Source organism: Ranitomeya imitator, chromosome 4 (assembly GCF_032444005.1).
Source record: "Ranitomeya imitator isolate aRanImi1 chromosome 4, aRanImi1.pri, whole genome shotgun sequence".
Classification (NCBI taxonomy): domain Eukaryota; kingdom Metazoa; phylum Chordata; class Amphibia; order Anura; family Dendrobatidae; genus Ranitomeya; species Ranitomeya imitator.
Genome location: NC_091285.1, coordinates 285,362,231 through 285,384,136, shown reverse-complemented (window position 1 = coordinate 285,384,136; position 21,906 = coordinate 285,362,231). Strand labels below are relative to the sequence as shown.

At 45.2% G+C, this 21,906-nt stretch overlaps 1 protein-coding gene across 2 annotated transcripts in view; it reads left to right on the top strand.

Annotated features, from left to right (window-relative positions):
* The window catches only part of METAP2 (methionyl aminopeptidase 2), a 53,832-nt gene that overhangs the window by 9,296 nt on the left and 22,630 nt on the right, over positions 1-21,906 (top strand). Inside the window, exons 4-8 of one of the 2 annotated variants that reach the window (XM_069764712.1) lie at positions 4,195-4,300; positions 8,102-8,263; positions 8,383-8,564; positions 8,645-8,739; positions 20,633-20,729. In XM_069764712.1, coding sequence (XP_069620813.1) covers positions 4,195-4,300; positions 8,102-8,263; positions 8,383-8,564; positions 8,645-8,739; positions 20,633-20,729 — 642 coding nt within the window. The remainder of the gene's footprint in view (positions 1-4,194; positions 4,301-8,101; positions 8,264-8,382; positions 8,565-8,644; positions 8,740-20,632; positions 20,730-21,906) is intronic. The other variant, XM_069764713.1, reaches the window with a different exon arrangement.

The following is a 21,906-nucleotide window of genomic DNA, read 5'->3' as shown; positions in this document are numbered from 1 at the left end:
GTACCTGTTTGGTACCAAACTGGATGAGATCTTAACTAAAGCAGGGGAAAGGAAGAAAGGCTTTCCAAATAGTAATAATTACGTTCCATTTTATAGGAGAGCGTTCCGAAAGGCCGCATTTAATAAAAGGAAGGAGTTTAAGAACCAGGATCGCTGGGCCACAAGAGACACAAAACAAAAGGGTGCGTTCTTTGGGAAGCGCCCTTTCAAGTTTGAAGAAAAACCCCGTTAGGACAGATCTACCTGTGGGAGGCAGATTGTCCGCCTTTGCTAATGAATGGCGGGCCATAACAGCAAATATTTGGGCAAATAGCCTTATTGCCTCTGGGTTACAATTAAAATTTTCCCGAGTCCCTCCGGACTCATTTCTATTGACTTCATTAAAATCTCAGTTACAACAAGAGGCATTGGAGCAGGAGGTATTAAATCTCCTAGCTAAGGGAGTCTTGGTGGAGGTTCCATTCCTACAGGAGGGAAAGGGATTCTATTCCCCGTTATTTTTGATTCCAAAACCAGATGGAACATTCAGAACTATTATTAATCTTAAAAAATTAAACATCTACCTGGAAAATCAAACCTTTAAGATGGAATCTATCCGGTCCACCATTAAACTCCTGTTTCCCAATTGCTTTATGACAGTTCTCGACCTTAAAGATGCGTATTACCATCTACCTATTTATGCAGAGCATCAACAATATCTACGGGTAGCGATTGTATTGAATGGGTGTGTCCGACACTTTCAGTATACTGCAATGCCTTTTGGGCTATCTATAGCCCCAAGAGTATTCACTAAACTAATGGCGGAGGTAATGTCATATCTAAGACTAAAAGACACTCTCGTAATTCCCTACTTAGATGACATCTTAGTAGTAGGAAATTCTCCTTCGCAATGTCAACAACGGTTGTGTGATATGATAGCATCTCTGCAAAGATTGGGTTGGATAATAAACTGGGAAAAATCTAGACTTATCCCAACAACTCGGCAAATTTTCCTAGGGATTATATTAGATTCTACAAGCCAGAAATGTTTCCTTCCGGAAAATAAACAGATAACGGTCAGGAATAAAGTTCAGTCGGTAATAGATAAACCCCTAATTTCTTTGAGAGAAGGCATGTCCCTTCTTGGCTCCTTCACGTCATGTATCCCAGCGGTTCCATGGGCCCAATTTCACTCGAGGCATTTACAGTATGCAATTTTACATGAAGAAGAAAAATCTCATGGTCATTTGAATATTAAAATTTCCCTTTCTAATAATGTAATCCAATCTCTGATATGGTGGCTAGATCCAAAAAACCTGGTCAGTGGAGTTCCCTGGGTAGTTAAACCCTCAAATATAATATATACTGATGCCAGTCCTACTGGCTGGGGCGCACATTTAAAAGACCATTTAGTCCAAGGATTATGGTCAGTCACGGAGTCAGACGACTCTTCTAATATAAGAGAGCTAAAAGCTATCTATCATGCTCTATGTGAATTCCTTCCGCAGCTACACGGGACACATACCAGAATTCTGTCCGACAACATGACCTCAGTCGCCTATATCAATCATCAAGGAGGAACAAGATCGGGAACGCTCATGTCTATAACCAAAGACATTCTAACCATAGCCGAAGAACATCTTCTGTCCCTGTCAGCGCTACATGTCAGAGGAGTGGACAACTCAAGAGCAGACTTCCTCAGTCGTCATACCCTCCACCAAGGAGAGTGGGTCCTAAATCATCAAATTTTCAAAATGATAACCATGAAATGGGGTACACCCGAGATAGATCTCTTCGCCACAAGACAAAACCGACAACTAAAAAGATTCGCTTCAATGTTCCGGGCCGACAATCCTGACATTCTCGATGCCCTTCAGACTCCTTGGACATTTCAGAAAGCATACGCTTTTCCTCCTCTGATTCTTCTACCAACAGTAATCAGGAAGATAAGGGAGGACCGGGCAAATATAATCCTGATTGCCCCATTTTGGCCAAAAAGACCATGGTTTTCCCTGCTCAGAGCCATGTCCATCTCGGATCCGTGGATCCTCCCAGAGGATCAGGATCTTCTTTCCCAGGGGCCCTTCAACCACCCTCATGTGAAGGGACTAAGGTTCACAGCCTGGAATTTGAGAGGCAGCTGTTAAAACTAAGAGGCTTCTCCGATAGTGTAATTAATACCTTGTTAACAAGTAGAAAAAGATCCACTACTGACATATATGTGAGAGTGTGGAAGAAATTTCTAAATCTCTATCCATCGGCGTTATCTAGTGAAATTCCCGTCTCCACTATTCTAGAATTTCTTCAAAAAGGACGTGACCTAGGCCTTTCAGTTAATACTCTGAAGGTACAAGTTTCTGCTCTAGGAGCCTTGTATAGTCACAATGTTGCGGGTAATAGATGGATAGCTAGATTTATTTCAGCTTGCCAGAGATCAGAGCCAGTTCAGATTCCCCAGATGCCTCCTTGGGATATTAATTTGGTTCTGGAAGCCTTAACAGGTCATCCATTTGAGCCTCTAGACTTAGCTCACATTAAATATATTTCACTTAAGACTGTTCTTCTTGTCGCGCTAGTATCGGCAAGAAGGGTAAGTGACATACAGGCACTATCTGTAGATCCTCCCTTTATGTCAATTTTTCCAGATAGAATTGTCCTGAAGACAGACCCTTCCTACCTTCCTAAAATGTGTACAAAATTTCATAGATCTCAAGAGATCCTTCTTCCTTCTTTCTATAATAATCCTACAAACCAGGAGGAAGAGAAATACCATACTTTAGATGTGAGAAGGGCTATAATAGCTTATCTGGATAGGACTAGCGCCTGGAGGAAGAGCAGGGCTCTCTTTGTTTCCTTCCAGGGTCAAAGGAAAGGATCGGGTATAACAAAAGGCACACTATCCCGATGGATTCGGGAGGCGATATACCTGGCCTATTCATCTAAAGGGGAGAATCCACCTGAGACTGTGAAGGCACATTCCACCCGGGCGATAGCATCATCCTGGGCTGAACGAGCAGAGGTTCCTATAGAACTCATATGTAAGGCCGCAACCTGGTCCTCTCCTTCTACCTTCTATAGTCACTATAGATTAGATCTATCTGCCTCCACTGACTTGTGTTTCGGTAGATCAGTCCTTAGTACGATAATCCCCCCCAAATAACTATCTCTGAAAGTCTCTCAGTGGGTGCTGTCGTGGCGAAGAGAAAACACCGGATTACGTACCGGTAATGCTCTTTTATAGAGCCACGACAGCACCCCTTCACTTCCCTCCCATTTATATATATTAGTGTACATATGAGCACTAAGGGTGGTGGATTCTTGTAGTTATACATAGTTAAATTATTATAAATGATGATAAAGAATTGTCTACTAAAACTGGTGGGCGGTTCCTCGCAATCTCTGTAACCCAAACTGTGGGAGCGAGGGGGACCGCCCCTTTTATCTCTCCGTAGGGTTTCCTGTTCCTAGGGGCAGATCCCCTCTCTCAGTGGGTGCTGTCGTGGCTCTATAAAAGAGCATTACCGGTACGTAATCCGGTGTTTTTTGGTTTTACTACTTGAGTGGTGTCAGTAATCTAAGTTCTCTGCCTCTAGTATTATACTTAACAGCCGCCATCTTCATCTGTAATTGGTGCCGCTCTAGTCATCTTCAGATTGTGACCTGCTGGATCACTCCAGTGTTTGATGACTGAAAGTCACAACTCAATGTAAGTGTATTAGAGCCAAAATGAGGCTCTTATTGACTTGCATTGAGATTTTGTGACCATTACCTCTGACTTCTGGTCAGTCAGATGTTTTGGTCACAAGATGGCGGAGCCAGTACAGTGCCAGGAACACCCGAAACCAGCAGCTGGTAAGTAGAATACTAGAGGAATGGTACTTACATTAGTGGCACCACACCAGTGCTGAAATAAAAAAAAATAAAAAATTCTGGAGTGATGCTTTAATGTCACTAGAAATGTCATCAATTTATAGTCCAGGAAAATCCATTTAGAGCTGAAATCCAGATGGCACAGATATAGGGAGTGACCTGCTGTTAAACTGTACAAGTGCAGTCCGACATTCTCCTTTTGAAATGTTGGCTTGTAATTTTTTTACGTAGTGTTCGCTGATTTTGTATATCCAAAGATGAAGGGGTTGAACATGGTAAATGATGATGCTGATGAGTATTTTAGATCTAAATTTTCGTGTTTTTTTTTTTTTTTTTTTTTTAAAGCAGCTAAATGTCAGACAGATCCACCATCTATTCCAATTTGTGATCTCTATACGAGTGGTGTGTTCCCAAAAGGACAGGAATGCGACTATCCTGCAACTCAAGATGGGTATGTGTCTGAGGGTTTTTTTGTTTTGTAAGCTTTTATACCCACTCCTGCCTTGTCACATTTACATTGTGCTCATGGCTTGCCTTAAAGGGAACCTGTCACAGCCCTCAGGCGTTTATAACGAAAAGAGCCACCTTGTGCAGCACAAATGCTGCATTCGGACAAGTTGGCTCTTTTAATTATGATGCCTGCACACGTTGAAATAAACGCTTATAAAATGTGCCCCCTTATACCGTGAATCCGTACCGGGGGCAGGTCTTTCCCCCCAATCAGACGCAGCACAGCCGTCGCTCCGGGCCTGTGCGCGCCAGGCGCCGCCTCCTCTTGCAGCATTATTGTCCCCGGCGCCTGCGCATTAAGGTTTTTTTTGGGGGGCATGCGCAGTTGCGCTGCCCTTCGTACTTACAGCGCAGGCGCCGGGGACAATAATGCAGCAAGAGGAGGCGGCGCCCGGGACGCACAGGCCCGGAGTGACGGCTGTGCTGCGTCTGATTAGGAAGGAAAGTTGCGCCTCCAGGACGGTTTCACGGTATGAGGGGGGCACATTTTATAAACGTTTATTTCAGCGTGTGCAGGCATCATAACTAAAAGAGCCACTTTGTCAGAATGCAGCATTTGTGCTGCACAAGGTGGCTCTTTTAGTTACAAACACCTGAAGGGGGTGACAGGTTCCCTTTAAATTATATTGAGAAAAATAAATTATTGCTCTATTATGTGGTAATGGTTTTATCTGTTCATTGAAGAAAACTTTTTAATTCTGTGAAAGTATTTAAAAAAAAAATTACATCTGTTGGCAACAGACTGCGAAAAGTTAAATAACATGAAAAATAAAACAAAACTAAATAAAAATTAATCAATTTGTTATGCAGTAGGTACCAAAGCTAGTGGAAAAAAACAACCCAAAACTTATCCCATAAGAGAAAAGTCCTCATACAGAAGTGTGTTTATTGTATCTGCACTATCAGCCCCTTTGCACATATGGACATAACTACGTCTCGCACTGCAATGACCGTGTGAAGAGGGCTCAGAAGTGGAACTGCCATCAAACGCGGTTCATGGTGCCTATATTAAATAGCTGGTATCTGTCTGTAAAAGCTGTGGCCAGAGCTGCTAACTATTTTGATGCTGCTGTAAATCACTGGCAGCAACATTTCAATTTCAGTTGCCCCCCTTGCCTTTCCCCATAATGTGGTCGCAGGGTGCTGATGAGTTACTGCAGCCGCCAGGGGTCTGCTGAAACCTCACAAACCCACTCCTCTGTTATCTTGGTCCTTCTGAAGCTCAACTCTATGATGAGTTTCAAATGAGACCACGATTTACACTATATACTGCGGTCCCGTGCTATTACAGTACAGGCTATCAGACAATCTCAGGTAAACAAGTAAAAAAAAAAAAAAAATAGTAATATGAATCGCCTACCTTTTCTTGCATTAAAAATATTTGGTATTATGTTCTTAAAGGGAACCTGTCACCCCCAGAATGGAAGTTGAGCTAACCCCACCGGCATCAGGGGCTTATCTACAGCATTCTGTAATGCTGTAGATAATCCCCTGATGTATCCTGAAAGATGAGAAAAAGAGGATATATTATACTCACCCAGGGGCGGTCTCGCTGCTGGTCCGATGGGTGTCGCGGTCCGGCGCCTCCTATCATCAGCAGATGACGTCCTCTTCTTGTGTTCACGCTGCAGCTCCGACATACTTTATCTGCCCTGTTGAGGGCAGAGCAAAGTACTGCAGTGCGCAGGTGCTGGGCCTCTCTGACCTTTCCCGGCACCTGCGCACTGCAGTACTTTGCTCTGCCCTCAACAGGGCAGACAAAGTACGCCTGCGCCGGAGCCACAGCGTGAAGACAAGAAGAGGGCATCATCGTAAGAAGATGGGAGGGACCGGACCGGACCATGACGCCCACTGCAGCGGAACCACCCCTGGGTGAGTATAATATAACCTGTTTTCTTATCTTTCAGGATACGTCGGGGGCTTATCTAAAACATTACAGAATGCTGTAGACAAGCCCCTGATGCCGGTGGGCTTAGCTCAACTTCCATTTTGGGGGTGACAGGACCTTTAAAGGGAACCTGTCTTTCAAAATATACAATTAATTAAGCCAATTGGTAAACGCTACAATGAGAAAAAAGATTAAACCGCAAGAATTGCGTATTTTTTTTTTTTTTTTTTAAATTTTCACCACACTGCCCTAAAAATAAGCAATAGAAAGTTATCTAAATGTCTTATGGACACTAAAATGGTCTCAATTAAACTCTGCTGACCTCGCAAAAAAAAAGCCCTCACACAGCTCTATTGACAAACTATTTTATTTATATTTTTTTCACTACTTATATAAAAAAGAAAATATGCAAGTTTGGTATGGCCATAATAGTGCTGATCTATAGAATCATGATTCTGGGTATTTTTTACCATACAATGAATGCCGTAAAAAGAAAACCCAAGAAACAATGGCGTAATTGTATATTTTTCACGATTTGATACCATTTGGAATTTGTTTACCTCCCTATTCAGCATATTGTAAAGTGAAACAAATGGTTTTATTCAAAACTACAACTCATCCCGCAAAAAAAAAAAAAAAATAGCCCTTAGGCTAGGTTCCCATTGTGTTAATGGGTGAACGCTAACTGACAGCGTTGAATGGCGAAAATGTCGCAATTAACCCCGTGCAACGGGTCCGTTAGCGCACCCATTGACAGCAATGTTATTTCTGCCTGTGGCGCATCGCTAGCGCGTGCCATTTTCGGCACACGCTAGCGATGTGCCGTTCTTTTGTGACGGACCTCACAAAAGAACGAGGTCCGTCCCTCGCTACAGCAGATCGGGGATCTGCGCTAGCGGGGACGGCGAACGCGGACCAAAAAGAAACATTGCGTTGGAGCAATCCGCTAGCGCTATGCACTTAACGGATTGCCCTAACGCAATGGGAACCTAGCCTTATACAGCTGTGTCGACAGAAAAATGAAAATGATGGACCCAGTTCATCAAAGCATTCACTCCAGAGTTCTGGTGTAAAAGCTTTAAAATGTCACAAAAGAAAAGCGCAACTCTTGAGTTCACCAGTTTCTCCCAGCTCTGCTGGAATGGGCGGAACAGGGGCACTCTCTAGTTCATGACAAGCTGTAGGTTAACCTGTACCAGAAATCTCACTCCAGTACATGTATAGGAGTGAGATTTCTGGCGTAGTCACGTCACTCATCAGATGATCCAGATTCACGAAGAGGCGTACACCCGTTCGTGTCGGGAGTGTCTTGACTCCAGCACGCTTGTCATCAAGACTAAGGGTATCTGAACATGTTGCGGATATGCTTGCGGATCCGCAGTGGAATGGCCGCTGCGGATTCGCAGCAGTTTTCCATCCGGTTTACAGTACCATGTAAACCTATGGAAAACTAAATTCGCAGTGCACATGCTGCGGGAAATACCGCGCAGAAACGCTGCGGTTTATTGTCCGCAGCATGTCAATTCTTTGTGCGGTTTCCGTAGCCTTTTCCACCTGCTCCTCAATAGGAATCCGCAGGTGTTAAAACGCAGGTGAACTCCGCACAAAAAACGCTGGAAATCCGTGGGTAATCTGCAGATAAAACAGTGTGTTTTACCTGTGGATTTTTCAAAAACTGAGCATAAAAATCCACACAGAAATCTGCAACGTGGGCACATAGCCTTACATGAACAGCTCTTGGAAGAAAGGGAGTCAAAAACGAAAAATAGTTTGGAAGTGAAGGGATTAACCAACAGTATTTGCTGGGTATGTGTTGTGGCCAATGAAGTGTGACATGTGTTCACTCTCTTGTAGACGATCTGCGGCCTGGAGATCGACCAGTGATGAAAAGAAAGCTATGGACCAGGCCAGTGAGGAGGTCTGGACAGATTTTAGGCAAGCTGCTGAAGCTCATAGACAAGTGAGGAAATATGTCATGAGCTGGATCAAGCCTGGCCTGACCATGATTGAAATCTGGTACGTCCTATACATTATAGCAATGTTACATTTAGGATATGAGGAGTTAAGGTTTGAGTGGTGTCGGTAATATCTTGGTAATAAAACAAGGCTGCTTTTTATATCCTTGTGCACTGCAGTGAAAAGCTGGAAGACTGTTCTCGCAAGCTTATTAAGGAAAATGGTCTGTATGCCGGCCTTGCGTTCCCCACAGGATGTTCCTTAAATAACTGTGCGGCCCATTACACTCCTAATGCTGGTGATACCACAGTCCTGCAGTATGATGATGTATGCAAAATTGATTTTGGAACCCACATAAATGGTAAATATAGTGAAAAGGCTATTTGCCCATTTGTAGCTACTAAAGGAGTCCACGGTACTAAACCTCTGCTATCTTTGCAGGCCGGATAATTGACTGTGCTTTCACTGTAACATTTAATCCAAAGTATGACAAATTACTGGAAGCAGTCAAAGATGCAACCAACACCGGGATAAAGGTACAGAATTGAAAGAAAGTTATACTTTGTTTGTGTTTTTATAGATTAATGTTTAAAAAATATAGCAGTTTACAGAGCTTTATTTCATTTGGGGCTGTTCATTCTTCACTATTTCACTATTGCGAATGCTGTATGTATCAGGGTTGTATACATCTTATGATGTGTATTCATACTAATGGGGCAAATAGACAGAGGTGGCTGATTTATGACAGGTATAGGTACATTTAGAATCCAAAGTAATTACCAATGTACGTATCTGCCAAGATTGCCCATATTGTGCACATTATATGAAGAGAATGTTTCACTTCCAGTACTAGGCATTATTAAGGCTACGTTCACACTAGCGTTCTGCTAGTGTGCGTCGCCTTAGCGTCGGGCAACGCAGCGGCGACGCACGCGTCATGCGCCCCTATGTTTAACATGGGGGACGCATGCGTTTTTGTGTGTTGCGTTTTGCAACACTTGCGTCTTTTTTGCCGCTAGCGTCGGACCAAGAAAACGCAACAAGTTGCATTTTTCTTGCGTCCGATTTTCGGCAAAAAACGACGCACGCGTCGCAAAACGCAGCGTTTTTGCGTGCGTTTTGCCGCGTTTTTGTGTGCGTCGTGCGTTGCGTCGCCGACGCAGCGGCGCGCAACGCTAGTCTGAACGTAGCCTAAATCTGATCCTTCACCAGATTTCACAACATAATCTTTATAGATTGTTAGACAGATCTCACACCTGATGAGGTTGGTATACTTATCGAGATCCATATCAGAATGCCGTTATTTATGAAAACTTACTTTCACAGCTCCTCCGTGTCCCTCCTACTGAGATCTCGAAGTGCTCAGTACAAGCTGTCAATCTGGCTTTGTGAGCAGAGATAGAATACACTTGGATTCTGATCTATTTTATTCTATAGCTAGACTCATACAATGCTCATCTTAACGGGGTTATTCAGGACTAATTTGTTTATTTACTACGGGCCTGAAAAATAAATGACAGGTAGTTCCCGAGTGCCTGCCTGTTTGACCAGTGCCAATCTCTGCCTGCACAAAGTGTTCATAGAAGTGTTCTTCTGCTGACAATTTAGGAACTTCCGTTGGTATCCCATCAACTTAGCAGTTGCTTCTTTCTCCTTCGCCACATTGAGGGACACAGGACCATGGGTGTATGCTGCTGTCACTAGGAGGCTGACACTAAGTTGAGACAAAGAGTTAGCTCCTCCCCTGCAGTATACACCCTCATGCTGGCTTCCAGAGACTCAGTTCAAGCTTAGTGTCCGTAGGAGGCACACTGGATTTAACTTTTCTTACCAGACGAAGGGGCGATGGAACCTTTCAAGGCTTCAATCTCCCCGAACCAACAACAGGCGAGCACGGGAGTTTTACCTCTCTGTATCCTCTCCTGCGACGTGAGATGCCACTGCCTGAGTTGATTTTTTGGGGGGCGATGGGCACCGATCTCAACCCCACCCCCACCCCCCTCCTCCTTACAGACGAGCACATGGAGTGTCCTCCATGTATCCTCCTCTGCAGCCAAGCCTATTGCCGGACATTCTGCCCTGCCCACCAGGTTTTACCCTCGGCTGTTCAGAGGCTCTCTGCATTGTGGCGTCCGTGCAGCCCCCACTGCATCACCACTGAGAAAGCAGATGATGGAATGAGGCGGACGGTTCCTCTCCACTCCCCTGTTATGGGGATGGTGGATAGAGGCTTCCCCAACCCTGCACCGCTGCACCGACCTAACAGCTAACCTGCTGCAAGCCGCTCCGCAATTCCCCTCCATACGGGGTAAGTGCCACCTGGGGGGGGGGGGGGTCGGTTTTTCCGGCGGTTCTGGAGGACTCATCTGTCAGGGTCCGAAGCCGGCCGGGCCGAAGCCATAAATTTAGTCCCGGGCTTCGGCCTAGTGCGGGCCGCATCCCGATAGGCACCGCTCGCATCATCTTGCGGCTCCGCCCCTGGACCTGGCGCTTCTCGCTCTCTGCGAGATTACCCTCACAACTCCCGACGGCCATCTTTTTTTCCTCTGCATGCCGCAGCACCATCAATTCTGCACGTGCCAGCGCTTTTTCTTCTGGACACCGGTCTTCTCTTCTATCAGCTCCACCTCATCTCTTGCGGGACAAAGGACCCGGGTAAGGAGACCGCATTAGGTGCTTCCCTGCAGCGTTACCCTCGCTTCCATCTAGCAGCGTTCCCTATTACTTATATTGCGGTACATCATGTCGCAGTCAAGGGCCAAAAAGACCACTAAGGTGCATACTACCTTTTTTACTGCGTGTACCACCTGCCAGGCTCCACTTCCTTGGCATCAAAGTTCCTCTCTGCTCAGCCTGCGATGCCCAATGTACCCAGGAGCCCTCCGCCGCCATTGACCCCAGTGTACCTAGCCCCCCTGAGTGGGCCACGTCACTGTCAGTCCATGGATTCTTTAGCCAAAGCGATTAAATCCCTTCATGACCCCTCTGGGGAGCGGGGTACTCTTTCCGGGGTTAAGAGATCCCTCCATAACAGAGGAATCGTCGGCCAGCAGGGGCCGCTCTCACCGGAAGGAGGTACAGTCATCCAAAAAACTGATCCGAACTACCTCTCCTGAGCATTCACCACGCCATTCAGCCTCTGGTAGCTCCACTTCTCGCTCACCCTCTCCAGGGGTTCGCAGCGATCATGACTCTGAGTATGAGTCTGATACATCCTTAGATCTGGATTCTCCGGAGTTTAGATCTACTGTTGACTCCCTCATCGAGGCAGTCAATCCATGCGCTAAAAGTGGACGATGACCCTAATTCGGCTCCGGATCATTCGGTTTCCTTTACGAGAGCCAAGCGGTCCCATAAGGTTTTCGCCTCTCATCCAGATTTCCTGGATATAGTCTGGCGACACAGGGAGCGACCGGATAAGCGCTTTACGGGCAAAAAGGCCCTGGAATCGAAGTATCACTTTTCCGCAGATCTTGTTAAAGATTGGACGGAACCTCCACTAGTGGATCCTCCGGTATCGCGCTTGGCTACCAAAACGCTTTTATTAGTACCTGATGGGGCTTCGATTAAAAATCCCACAGTGTATGAAGCCTCAGGTTCCTCTCTATCTCCTTCCTTTGCTGCGGCTTGGGTCGCCAAAGCAATGGTTTTCTGGGCAGATGCCCTTGCAAAATCCATTCAGGAACAGGATCTTTCGTCTGAGGCGGCAGATCTTGCCAAACAAATTGCCATGGCTGGAGATTGTGATGTACGTGTCTTTAGACGCAGCGAACTGAGCGGCAACTGCAGCTTCAAACGCCATCACCATTAGGAGAGCTATTTGGCTTAGAGAGTGGCGCACAGATTCCTCCTCAAAAATAGTCTCTGATTTCCCTTTCAGAGCGGACGTCTCTTTGGAGAAAAATTAGACCAGCTTACTTCCGATGCTACAGGTGGGAAGAGCAAGTTCCACCCGCAACACAGGCCTAAAGCTGCCTTTCAGCGCCAACATTATTTTCGTTTTCGGCCCTTTCGCAGTAGCCCATTGTGGTCCAACTCCACAGCCTCGTCCAGATCAGAACGATCTCCATGCACAGACAGAGACACTAGACCTTCATACAGGCCGAATTAGTCCTGGCGAGGAAAGCCTAGACAACCCAGAACAAGGGTCCTGGCCTGCCAGATTTCCTTCACAATGACTCGGGGAGTATTCCAGTCCACACCTCCAAAGTAGGTAGCTTCTTTTTCAACAAGTCTGGCTTTCTGTTGTCCACGACGAATAGGTCAGAGATCTGGTGTCTTCTGGTTACAAAATAGAATTCTCCGCCTCCCCTCCAGCACGGTTTTTCCCCTCTCGTCTCCCAAGTTTGGGGCTCAATCTCGCGCACTTTACCGCGCCATCGAATCCCTCCGCCAAAACAGGGTCATTTTTTTGTCCCAGAACACCAGAGTTTCAGAGGTTTTTACTCAAACCTCTTCGTTGTTCCAAAAAAGGACGGAACCGGTGCGCCCTATCTTGGACCTAAAGCTCCTAAACAAGTACGTAAAAGTTCGGCACTTCAGGATGGAGTCCCTACGGTCAGTCATTTCCTCAATGGAGACAGGGGAGTTCCTAGCATCAATAGACATCAAGGATGCTTATCTTCATATCCCAATCTTCCCGCCACATCAAAGGTTCCTCTGTTTCGCCATCCTAGAGGACCATTTTCAATTCAAGGCCTTACCACTGCGCCCAGGGTATTCACAAAGGTCATGGCGGCTGTCATGGCCATTCTTCACTCCCGAGGAGTGGTCGTGTTGCCATACTTAGACCTCCTGATAAAAGGTCCGTCTTATCAGGCCTGCGAGGTAAGCGTCTGCATTACCTTGGATTCTCTTTCGCGGCTGGGCTGGTTAATCAACTTGGACAAGTCCTCCCCCGTTCCTGCCCGACGGATTGCTTTCCTAGGCATGATCCTGGACATGTCAAAGGGGCTGGTCTTGCTCCCTCGGTCCAAGGCCCAAGAGCTTCAGCAGGGAGCTCGGACGCTCTGTTGTCCTCGTCCGCAGTCCATTCGGTTTTCCATGAAGATCCTGGGAAAAATGGTGGCCGCAATAGAAGCGGTTCTCTTTGCTCAACTCCATCTCCGTCCCTTACAAAAGGCTCTGCTGGACAATTGGGACAGGAGTCCCTTATCCCTCGATCGGCCAAGTCCTCTGTCCCCATGGATCAGGCAAGCTCTGGGATCATCTCTCTTCCAGGGGAGGTCTTTTCTCCCGATCCGCATGGCTGGTGGTAACTACCGACGCCAGTCTCCTCGGTTGGGGAGTGGTGTTTCGAAACCACACTGCCCAGGGGTGTTGGACAATTCGGGAGTCGAGACTTCCTATAAACATCTTGGAGATTCGAGCGATCAGACTTGCCCTGAGACGTTTCCACTTCCTGCTCGCGGGTCACCTGATTCGAATTCAATCGGACAACATCACAGCGGTGGCGTACATAACCATCAGGGAGGTACCCACAGCAGGGCGGCATTGCAGGAGGTCTCCCACATTCTCCGTTGGGCCAAGGCCAACCACTCCACCATTTCCGCAGTGCACGTTCCAGGCGTCGAGAACTGGGCGGCAAATTTCCTTAGCCGTCAGGGTTTTTCCTCGGGGGAGTGGGAACTCCATCCAGAGGTTTTCCAGCAAATCTGCCTTCGCTGGGGAACTCCGGACGTGGATCTGATGGCGTCCAGACTGAACGCCAAAGTTCCCAACTTCATAGCACGTTCTCGGGATCCCAAGGCCATCGGGGTGGATGCACTGATATCCCCATGTCATGGGTTCCAACTCCCATGTGTGTTTCCTCCACTTCCCTAACTGCCGAAAGTGATCCGAAAAATCAAGACGGAGGGGGGTTTCGGTGATTCTTGTCTCCCCGGATTGGCCACGTCGCGCATGGTACGCGGAGCTCGTTCAACTCGTATCAGACGTCCCCTGGTAGGTTACCAGACCGCCCAGATCTGCATCGCCAAGGGCCGATCTACCACCAGAGCTCAGGGGCCCTACGTTTAACGGCTTGGCTGTTGAAACCTGAATTCTAACTCAAGCTGGTTTCTCCCAACAGGTCATTCCCACCATAAGCTCTCGCAAAGCGTCTTCCGCTTGCATTTATCACCGCACCTGGAAAACCTTCTTCTCGTGGTGCAGGCTCCACGGTCGCCCTCCGCTTGTTTTCTCAATTCCTTTCATTTTGGATTTTCTCCAGTCCGGCTTGGATTCCGGCCTGGCGCTCAGTTCCCTCAAGGGTCAGATCTCAGCGTTATCTGTGTTGTTCTAACGTAAGATTGCTGCCAACTTGCAAGTCAGGACCTTCATTCAAGGGGTCTCCCACGGTACCTCACTACAGAATGCCGTTAGAGACTTGGGATCTCAATTTGGTTCTGAGTGTTCTTCAGGAATCTCCGTTTGAACCTCTGTAGGATGTCCCGCTGACTGTCCTCTCCTGGAAGGTGGCCTTCTTTGTAGCAGTAACATCTATCACGCGGGTCTCAAAGTTGGCCGCACTATCCTGCTGGGCACCTTTCCTTTCTTTCCACCAGGACAAAGTAGTCCTACGCCCATCTCCGGCTTTTCTCCCTAAGATGGTTTCATCTTTCCACCTTAATGAAGATATCGTTCTTCCCTCCTTCTGCCCACAGCCAAAACATAGGGTCCAAAAGGCCCTTCACACCCTGGACGTGGTACGGGCCCTTAGGAGGTACATTTCTAGAACTGCTCCTTTCCGCAATTCGGACTCTCTCTTTGTGCTCCCGGAGGGTCACAGAAAGGGTTTAGCTGCGTCTAAGGCCATGATAGCCAGATGGATCTGTTCAGCTATTCAAGAATCCTATCGAGTCAGGGGCAGTCCTATCCCGGCGGGGATTAGAGCACACTCTACTCGGTCAATGGGTGCTTCCTGGGCCATCCGGCACCAGGCAACGGCAGAGCAGTTTGCAAGGCCGCAACATGGTCTAGCCTGCATACTTTCACAAGGCACTACAATGTCCACATTCAGGCTGTGTGCACACGTTGCGGTTTTTTCATGTTTTTTCCCGATAAAAACACTATAAAACCGCAAAAAAAACGCATACAATAAGCATCCCATCATTTAGAATGAATTCCGCATGTTTTGTGCACATGATGCGTTTTTTTCGCGGAAAAAAACGCATCTCTGTAAAAACCGCAGCATGTTCATTAATTTTGCGTTTTTTTTTGCGGATTTCCCACTACAAAATGCATTGAGAAGTGTCCGGAAAAAACCGCGGCAAAAACGCATGCGGTTTTCTTGCGGATTTCTTGCAGAAAATGTCCGTTTTTTCTCAGGAATTTTCTGCGAGAAATCCTGAACATGTGCACATATACTCAATCTTCTGCAGGTGGCCGTCGCGCATTTATAGTCAGATAATACACGGAGTTATTTGGTTTTATTGTTTCCCACCCAGGGACTGCTTTGGGACGTCCCATGATCCTGTGTCCCCCAATGTGGCGAAGGAGAAATAGGGATTTTTGTGTACTCACCGTAAAATCCTTTTCTCTGAACCACTCATTGGGGGACACAGCACCCACCTAGTTAGCCTTACGGCTCGTTACCTTTTTGGTTCTTGACTTTCTCTGACATGTTATAATCTAATGTTATGTAATATATTATTATTCTCCTACTGCTTTTGCACTGAACTGGGTCTCTGGAAGCCAGCATGAGGGTGTATACGGCAGGGGAGGAGCTAACTTTTTGTCTCAACTTGGTGTCAGCCTCCTAGTGACAGCATCATAACACCCATGGTCCTGTGTCCCCCAATGAGTGGCTCGGAGAAAAGGATTTTACGATGAGTACACAAAAATCCCTATTTTCTGCTCTGATCTGTTGAGGCCAGCTGTCGGCATGACATCAGCAGTCACACCCCATCGACAGAGAAGCCTGGCAGAAAGAGCTGCTCTGTTGATGTGGAGCAGCTGAATTGCGGGCAGGAGCGGTCTGTGACTGCTCAGGGCCGGTGCTGGGTACCACAGGCAGGTACTTACTGTTAGCCACTTAATTTTAACCCCTTCAAGTCGCGGCCCTTTTTCGTTTTTGCGTTTTCGTTTTTCACTTCCCTCCTTCCCAGAGCCATAACTTTTTTTTTTTTCCCCGTCAATATTGTCATGTGAGGGCTTATTTTTTGCGGGACGAGTTGTACTTTTGAACGACACCATTGGTTTTACCATGTCTTTTACTAGAAAACGGGGAAAAAATTCCAAGTGCGGTGAAATTGCAAAAAAAGTGCAATCCCACACTTGTTTTTTGTTTGGCTTTTTTGCTAGGTTCATTAAATGCTAAAACTAACCTGCCATTGTGATTCTCTAGGTCATTACGAGTTCATAGACATCTAACATGTCTAAATTATTTTTTATCCAAGTGGTGAAAAAAAATTTCAAAACTTTGCTTTAAAAAAAAAAAGTGCCGTTTTCCGATACCCGAAGCGTCTCCATTTTTCGTGATCTGGGGTCGGGTGAGGGCTTATTTTTTGCGCGTAGAGCTGACGTTTTTAATGATACCATTTTGGTGCAGATACGTTCGTTTGATCGCCCGTTATTGCATTTTAATGCAATGTCGCGGTGACCAAAAAAAGGTAATTCTGGCGTTTCGGATTTTTTTCTCGCTACGCTGTTTAGCGATCAGGTTAATGCTTTTTTTTATTGATAGATCGGGCGATTCTGAACGCGGCAATACCAAATACGTGTAGGTTTTTTTTTTTGTTTTTTTTTAATTGTTTTATTTAGGATGGGGCGAAAGGGGGGTGATTTAAACTTTTATATTTTTTATATTTTTTTTCATATTTTTAAAAACATTTTTTTTTTTACGTGTCATGCTTCAATAGCCTCCATGGGAGGCTAGAAGCTGGCATAGCCTGATCGGCTCTGCTACATAGCAGCGATCATCAGATCGCTGCTATGTAGCTGAAATGCAGGTGCGCTGTGAGCGCCGACCACAGGGGGGCGCTCACAGCAGGCCGGCATCAGTAACCATAGAGGTCTCAAGGACCTCTATGGTTACCATCCTGATGCATCGCCGACCCCCGATCATGTGACGGGGGTCGGTGATGACATCATTTCCAGCCGCCTGGTTAAATGCCGCTGTCTGCGTTTGACAGCGGCATTTAACAGGTTAATAGCGGCGGGTGAATAGCGATTTCACCCGCCGCTATTGCGCGCACATGTCAGCTGTACAAAACAGCTGACATGTCGCGACTTTGATGTGGGCTCACCAGCGGAGCCCACATCAAAGAGGGTGACACGGCATGCGCAGTAATAGTACGGCGCATGTCGTGAAAGGGTTAAGCTCATAGTAAAAAAATAAATTAAATGGCCTTGGAAAGCCTCTTTAATATTAGGATGATATAGTCATTCTGATTTGGATTTTCTGAGTTAGTGCAGCGGCCTCATGAGTTCTAAGATATGTGCAGTTTATATTGTAAAATACAGTGATGATCCACTTTTAAGGTGTTTTCTAGGATTTTTGTTTTACTCCCCTGGCTTGCCCTTGGTAAAAATAATAAAATGAGCTTCAGTCACTATCCACAGATTTGTTGTTGCCCTTATGCGGCTGCCCCTGTATTGTTGATAGGCTGCATTAGTGGTGTCAGTGGACTCAGCAGTGATGCCAGTGTAGTTGGCACGAGACCACTGAGCTCAGTGATTGACTGCAGCCGTCACCATTAAAGCCGGTCATAAACACTAGGGGGCAGAGAAGCAGCGCTATACCTTTGGATGATGAGTAAAGATTATTTTTACTTTTGGGTTATCCAGAGGTATCAAAAATATATACAGTACAGACCAAAGTTTGGACACACCTTCTCATTTAAAAATATTTCTGTATTTTCATGACTAGGAAAATTGTAAATTCACACTGAAGGCATCAAAACTATGAATTAACACATGTGGAATTATATACTTAAAAAAAAAAAATGAAACTACTGAAAATGTCTCTTATATTCTAGGTTCTTCAAAGTAGCCACCTTTTGCTTTGATGACTGCTTTGCACACTCTTGGCATTCTCTTGATGAGCTTCAAGAGGTAGTCACCGGGACTGGTCTTCCAACAATCTTGAAGGAGTTCCCAGAGATGCTTAGCACTTGTTGGCCCTTTTGCCTTCACTCTGCGGTCCAGCTCACCCCAAACCATCTCGATTGGGTTCAGGTCTGGGGACTGTGGAGGCCAGGTCATCTGGTGTAGCACCCCATCACTCTTCTTCTTGGTCAAATAGCCCTTACACAGCCTGGAGGTGTCATTGTCCTGTTGAAAAATAAATGATGGTCCAACTAAACGCAAACCGGATGGAATAGCATGCCGCTGCAAGATTCTGTAGTAGCCATGCTGGTTCAGTATGCCTTCAATTTTGAATAAATCCACAACCGTGTAACCAGCCCCACACCATCACACCTCCTACTCCATGCTTCACGGTGGGAACCAGGCATGTAGAGTCCATCCGTTCACCTTTTCTGCGTCGCACAAAGACGCGGTGGTTGGAACCAAAGATATCAAATTTGGACTCATCAGACCAAAGCACTAATGTCCATTCCTTGTGTTCTTTAGCCCAAAAAAGTCTCTTCTGCTTGTTGCCTGTCCTTAGCAGTGATTTCCTAGCAGCTATTTTACCATGAAGACCTGCTGCACAAAGTCTCCTCTTAACAGTAGTTGTATAGATGTGTCTGCTGCTAGAACTCTGTGTGGCATTGACCTGGTCTCTAATCTGAGCTGCTGTTAACTTGCGATTTCTGAGGCTGGTGACTCGGATAAACTTATCCTCAGAAGCAGAGGTGACTCTTGGTCTTCCTTTCCTGGGATGGTCTTCATGTCGGCCAGTTTCTTTGTAGCACATAATGGTTTTTGCCACTGCACTTGGGGACACTTTCAAAGTTTTCCCAATTTTTCAGACTGACTGACCTTCATTTTTTAAAATAATGATGGCCACTCGTTTTTCTTTACTTAGCTGCTTTTTTGTTGCCATAATACAAATTCTAACAGTCTATTCAGTAGGACTATCAGCTGTGTATCCAACAGACTTCTGCTCAACACAACTGATGGTCCCATTTATAAGGCAAGAAATCTCACTTATTAAACCTGACAGGGCACACCTGTGAAGTGAAAACCATTCCCGGTAACTACCTCTTGAAGCTCATCAAGAGAATACCGAGAGTGTGCAAAGCAGTCATCAAAGCAAAAGGTGGCTACTTTGAAGAACCTAGAATATAAGACATATTTTCAGTTGTTTCACACTTTTTTGTTAAGTATATAATTCCACATGTGTTAATTCATAGTTTTGATGCCTTCAGTGTGAATTTACAATTTTCATAGTCATGAAAATACAGAAAAATCTTTAAACGAGAAGGTGTGTCCAAACTTTTGGTCTGTACTGTATCTCACCTGGATAACCCCTTTAAAGACATTCTATCCTGACCTTTAATCTTTTTATAGTAGGGAATTGTGTTATCTATGGTTTACTAAAGGCCTACACCCACATTATATAGTTGATAGCTGAATAGAGCTACCCCAGCACCTCCAAACGCTGGATTGCACAGTTTGTCCAAGCCCGTGTTCACCACAAGAGAACCACTCTTATATCCTGGAGAACGAAACTCCCAACGGGTTAGATTATTCTGTAGCAGCAGACCATATCTGAGGAGAGTTTGGAGGCCAACATACACGTCATGTCATTGATGGTAAAGATCGCATAAGACGTGGAGCGGTGGTCCGGCTATTGTGTACTGTCTCAGTTTGGTGGATAATTAATTCTGGTCAGTTGCATTATTTCTAGCTTACACTTTACACTTTGTTGTATTACTGTTTAATAAGAAGAAAAAAGGGGTTATGCCATCTCCCCGATAGTAATAGTCTAGTGTGCACGGAAACTATGATCCGATCTTTCGTGTGATAAATGAGAAAAACATCGGGAAATGTTCCAGCTCCTGGTAAAAGTATATTCCTTTTTGAATGTACACAAACGTGCTTTGTTTCAAGCTTTGGAACAAAAGTTTGACAAATAACGTTTGTGTACATTCAAAATGTGTCGCTTTGCACTTTCTTGCCTTGGATGTAACTTTTATATTTTATATGGAATAAAGGAATATACTTTTACCAGGAGCTGGAACATTTCCCGATGTTTTTCTCATTACTGTTAAATACTCTACTGCCACCTTCTATTACATCCAGAAAGGGTTAAACTACTGGGTGTTAAGGTCCTGAAGAATCTGTAATTAAAAGGTTTGGATTATATGCCTGGCATGCAGCTGAAGAGGACAGAAGAGCCCCATCATCTGCTTTCTGCATTGCCATGAGATCACAACTAGGGCATGTCTTGACAGATGCACACACTTTTCAATAGCTTCTTTGATGGAAAGAATAAAGTATTAGAATTGAGGTTATAGTACATCCAAAGTTCTGATCTTTACCTCTTGCTATTTTCTTTAGTGTTCTGGTATAGATGTGCGTTTATGTGATGTTGGTGAAGCAGTCCAAGAAGTTATGGAGTCATATGAAGTTGAAATCGATGGCAAGACTTACCAAGGTAAGTGGATTGTTATACAGTGGTATCTGTAAATGGCATTGTTCTGTAGTGGAAGATCACCATATTCTTCTGCTTGATAAAAACTTATTTTGCCAGTATATGAAACTCTCCTGCTCCAAATTATCCTATGCAGTAAACAGAGCCTATTCCCTGCAGTCACATCTTGCACTCCGACTTCTGTAACATCTGACTTTCTGCCAGCAGTGAATCTTTTTTTAGTTTAATCTCTACTGCAAAGATGCTGAGCGGAGGGAGCAGATTAAGTTCCGCAGCTCCATTTTTTTTTTTTGGGTGAGCTGAGATTGACGGCACTACAACCCCTGGCAAAAATTATGGAATCACCGGCCTTCGAGGATGTTCATTCAGTTGTTTAATTTTGTAGAAAAAAAGATCAGACATGGCACAAAACTAAAGTCATGTCAAATGGCAACTTTCTGGCTTTAAGAAACATTAAAAGAAATCAAGAACAAAAAATGTGGTAGTCAGTAATGGTTACTTTTTTTTTTTCACCAAGCATAGGGTAAAAAATTATGGAGTCACTCAATTTTATAAGGGAAAAATTATAGAATCATGAAAAACAAAAAAACACTCTAACACATCACTAATATTTTGTTGCACCACCTCTGTCTTTTATAACAGCTTGCAGTCTCTGAGGCATGGACTTAATGAATGTCAAACAGTACTCTTCATCAATCTGGCTCCAACTTTCTCTGATTGCTGTTGCCAGATCAGCTTTGCAGGTTGGAGCCTTGTCATGGACCATTTTCTTCAACTTCCACCAAGGATTTTCAATTGGATTGAGATCCGGACTATTTGCAGGCCATGATAGTGACCTTATGTGTCTTTTTTCATAGAATGTTTTCATATCATCAATGACTATGGAAATTTGCATGTTCTCTTCAGGCAGTCATCTTTATAAATCTCATTGGAACGGCATCAAAACAAAAGTTCCAGCATCACCTTGCGCAATGCAGATTCGCAATTCATCACTGAATATGACTTTCATCCAGTCATCCACAGTCCACGATTGCTTTTCCTTAGCCCATTGTAACCTTGTTTTTTTTCTGTTTAGGTGTTAATGATGGATTTCGTTTAGCTTTTCTGTAAGTAAATTCCATTTCCATTAGGCAGTTTCTTACAGTTCGGTTTCTTACAGTTTACAGACATTGAGTCCAGT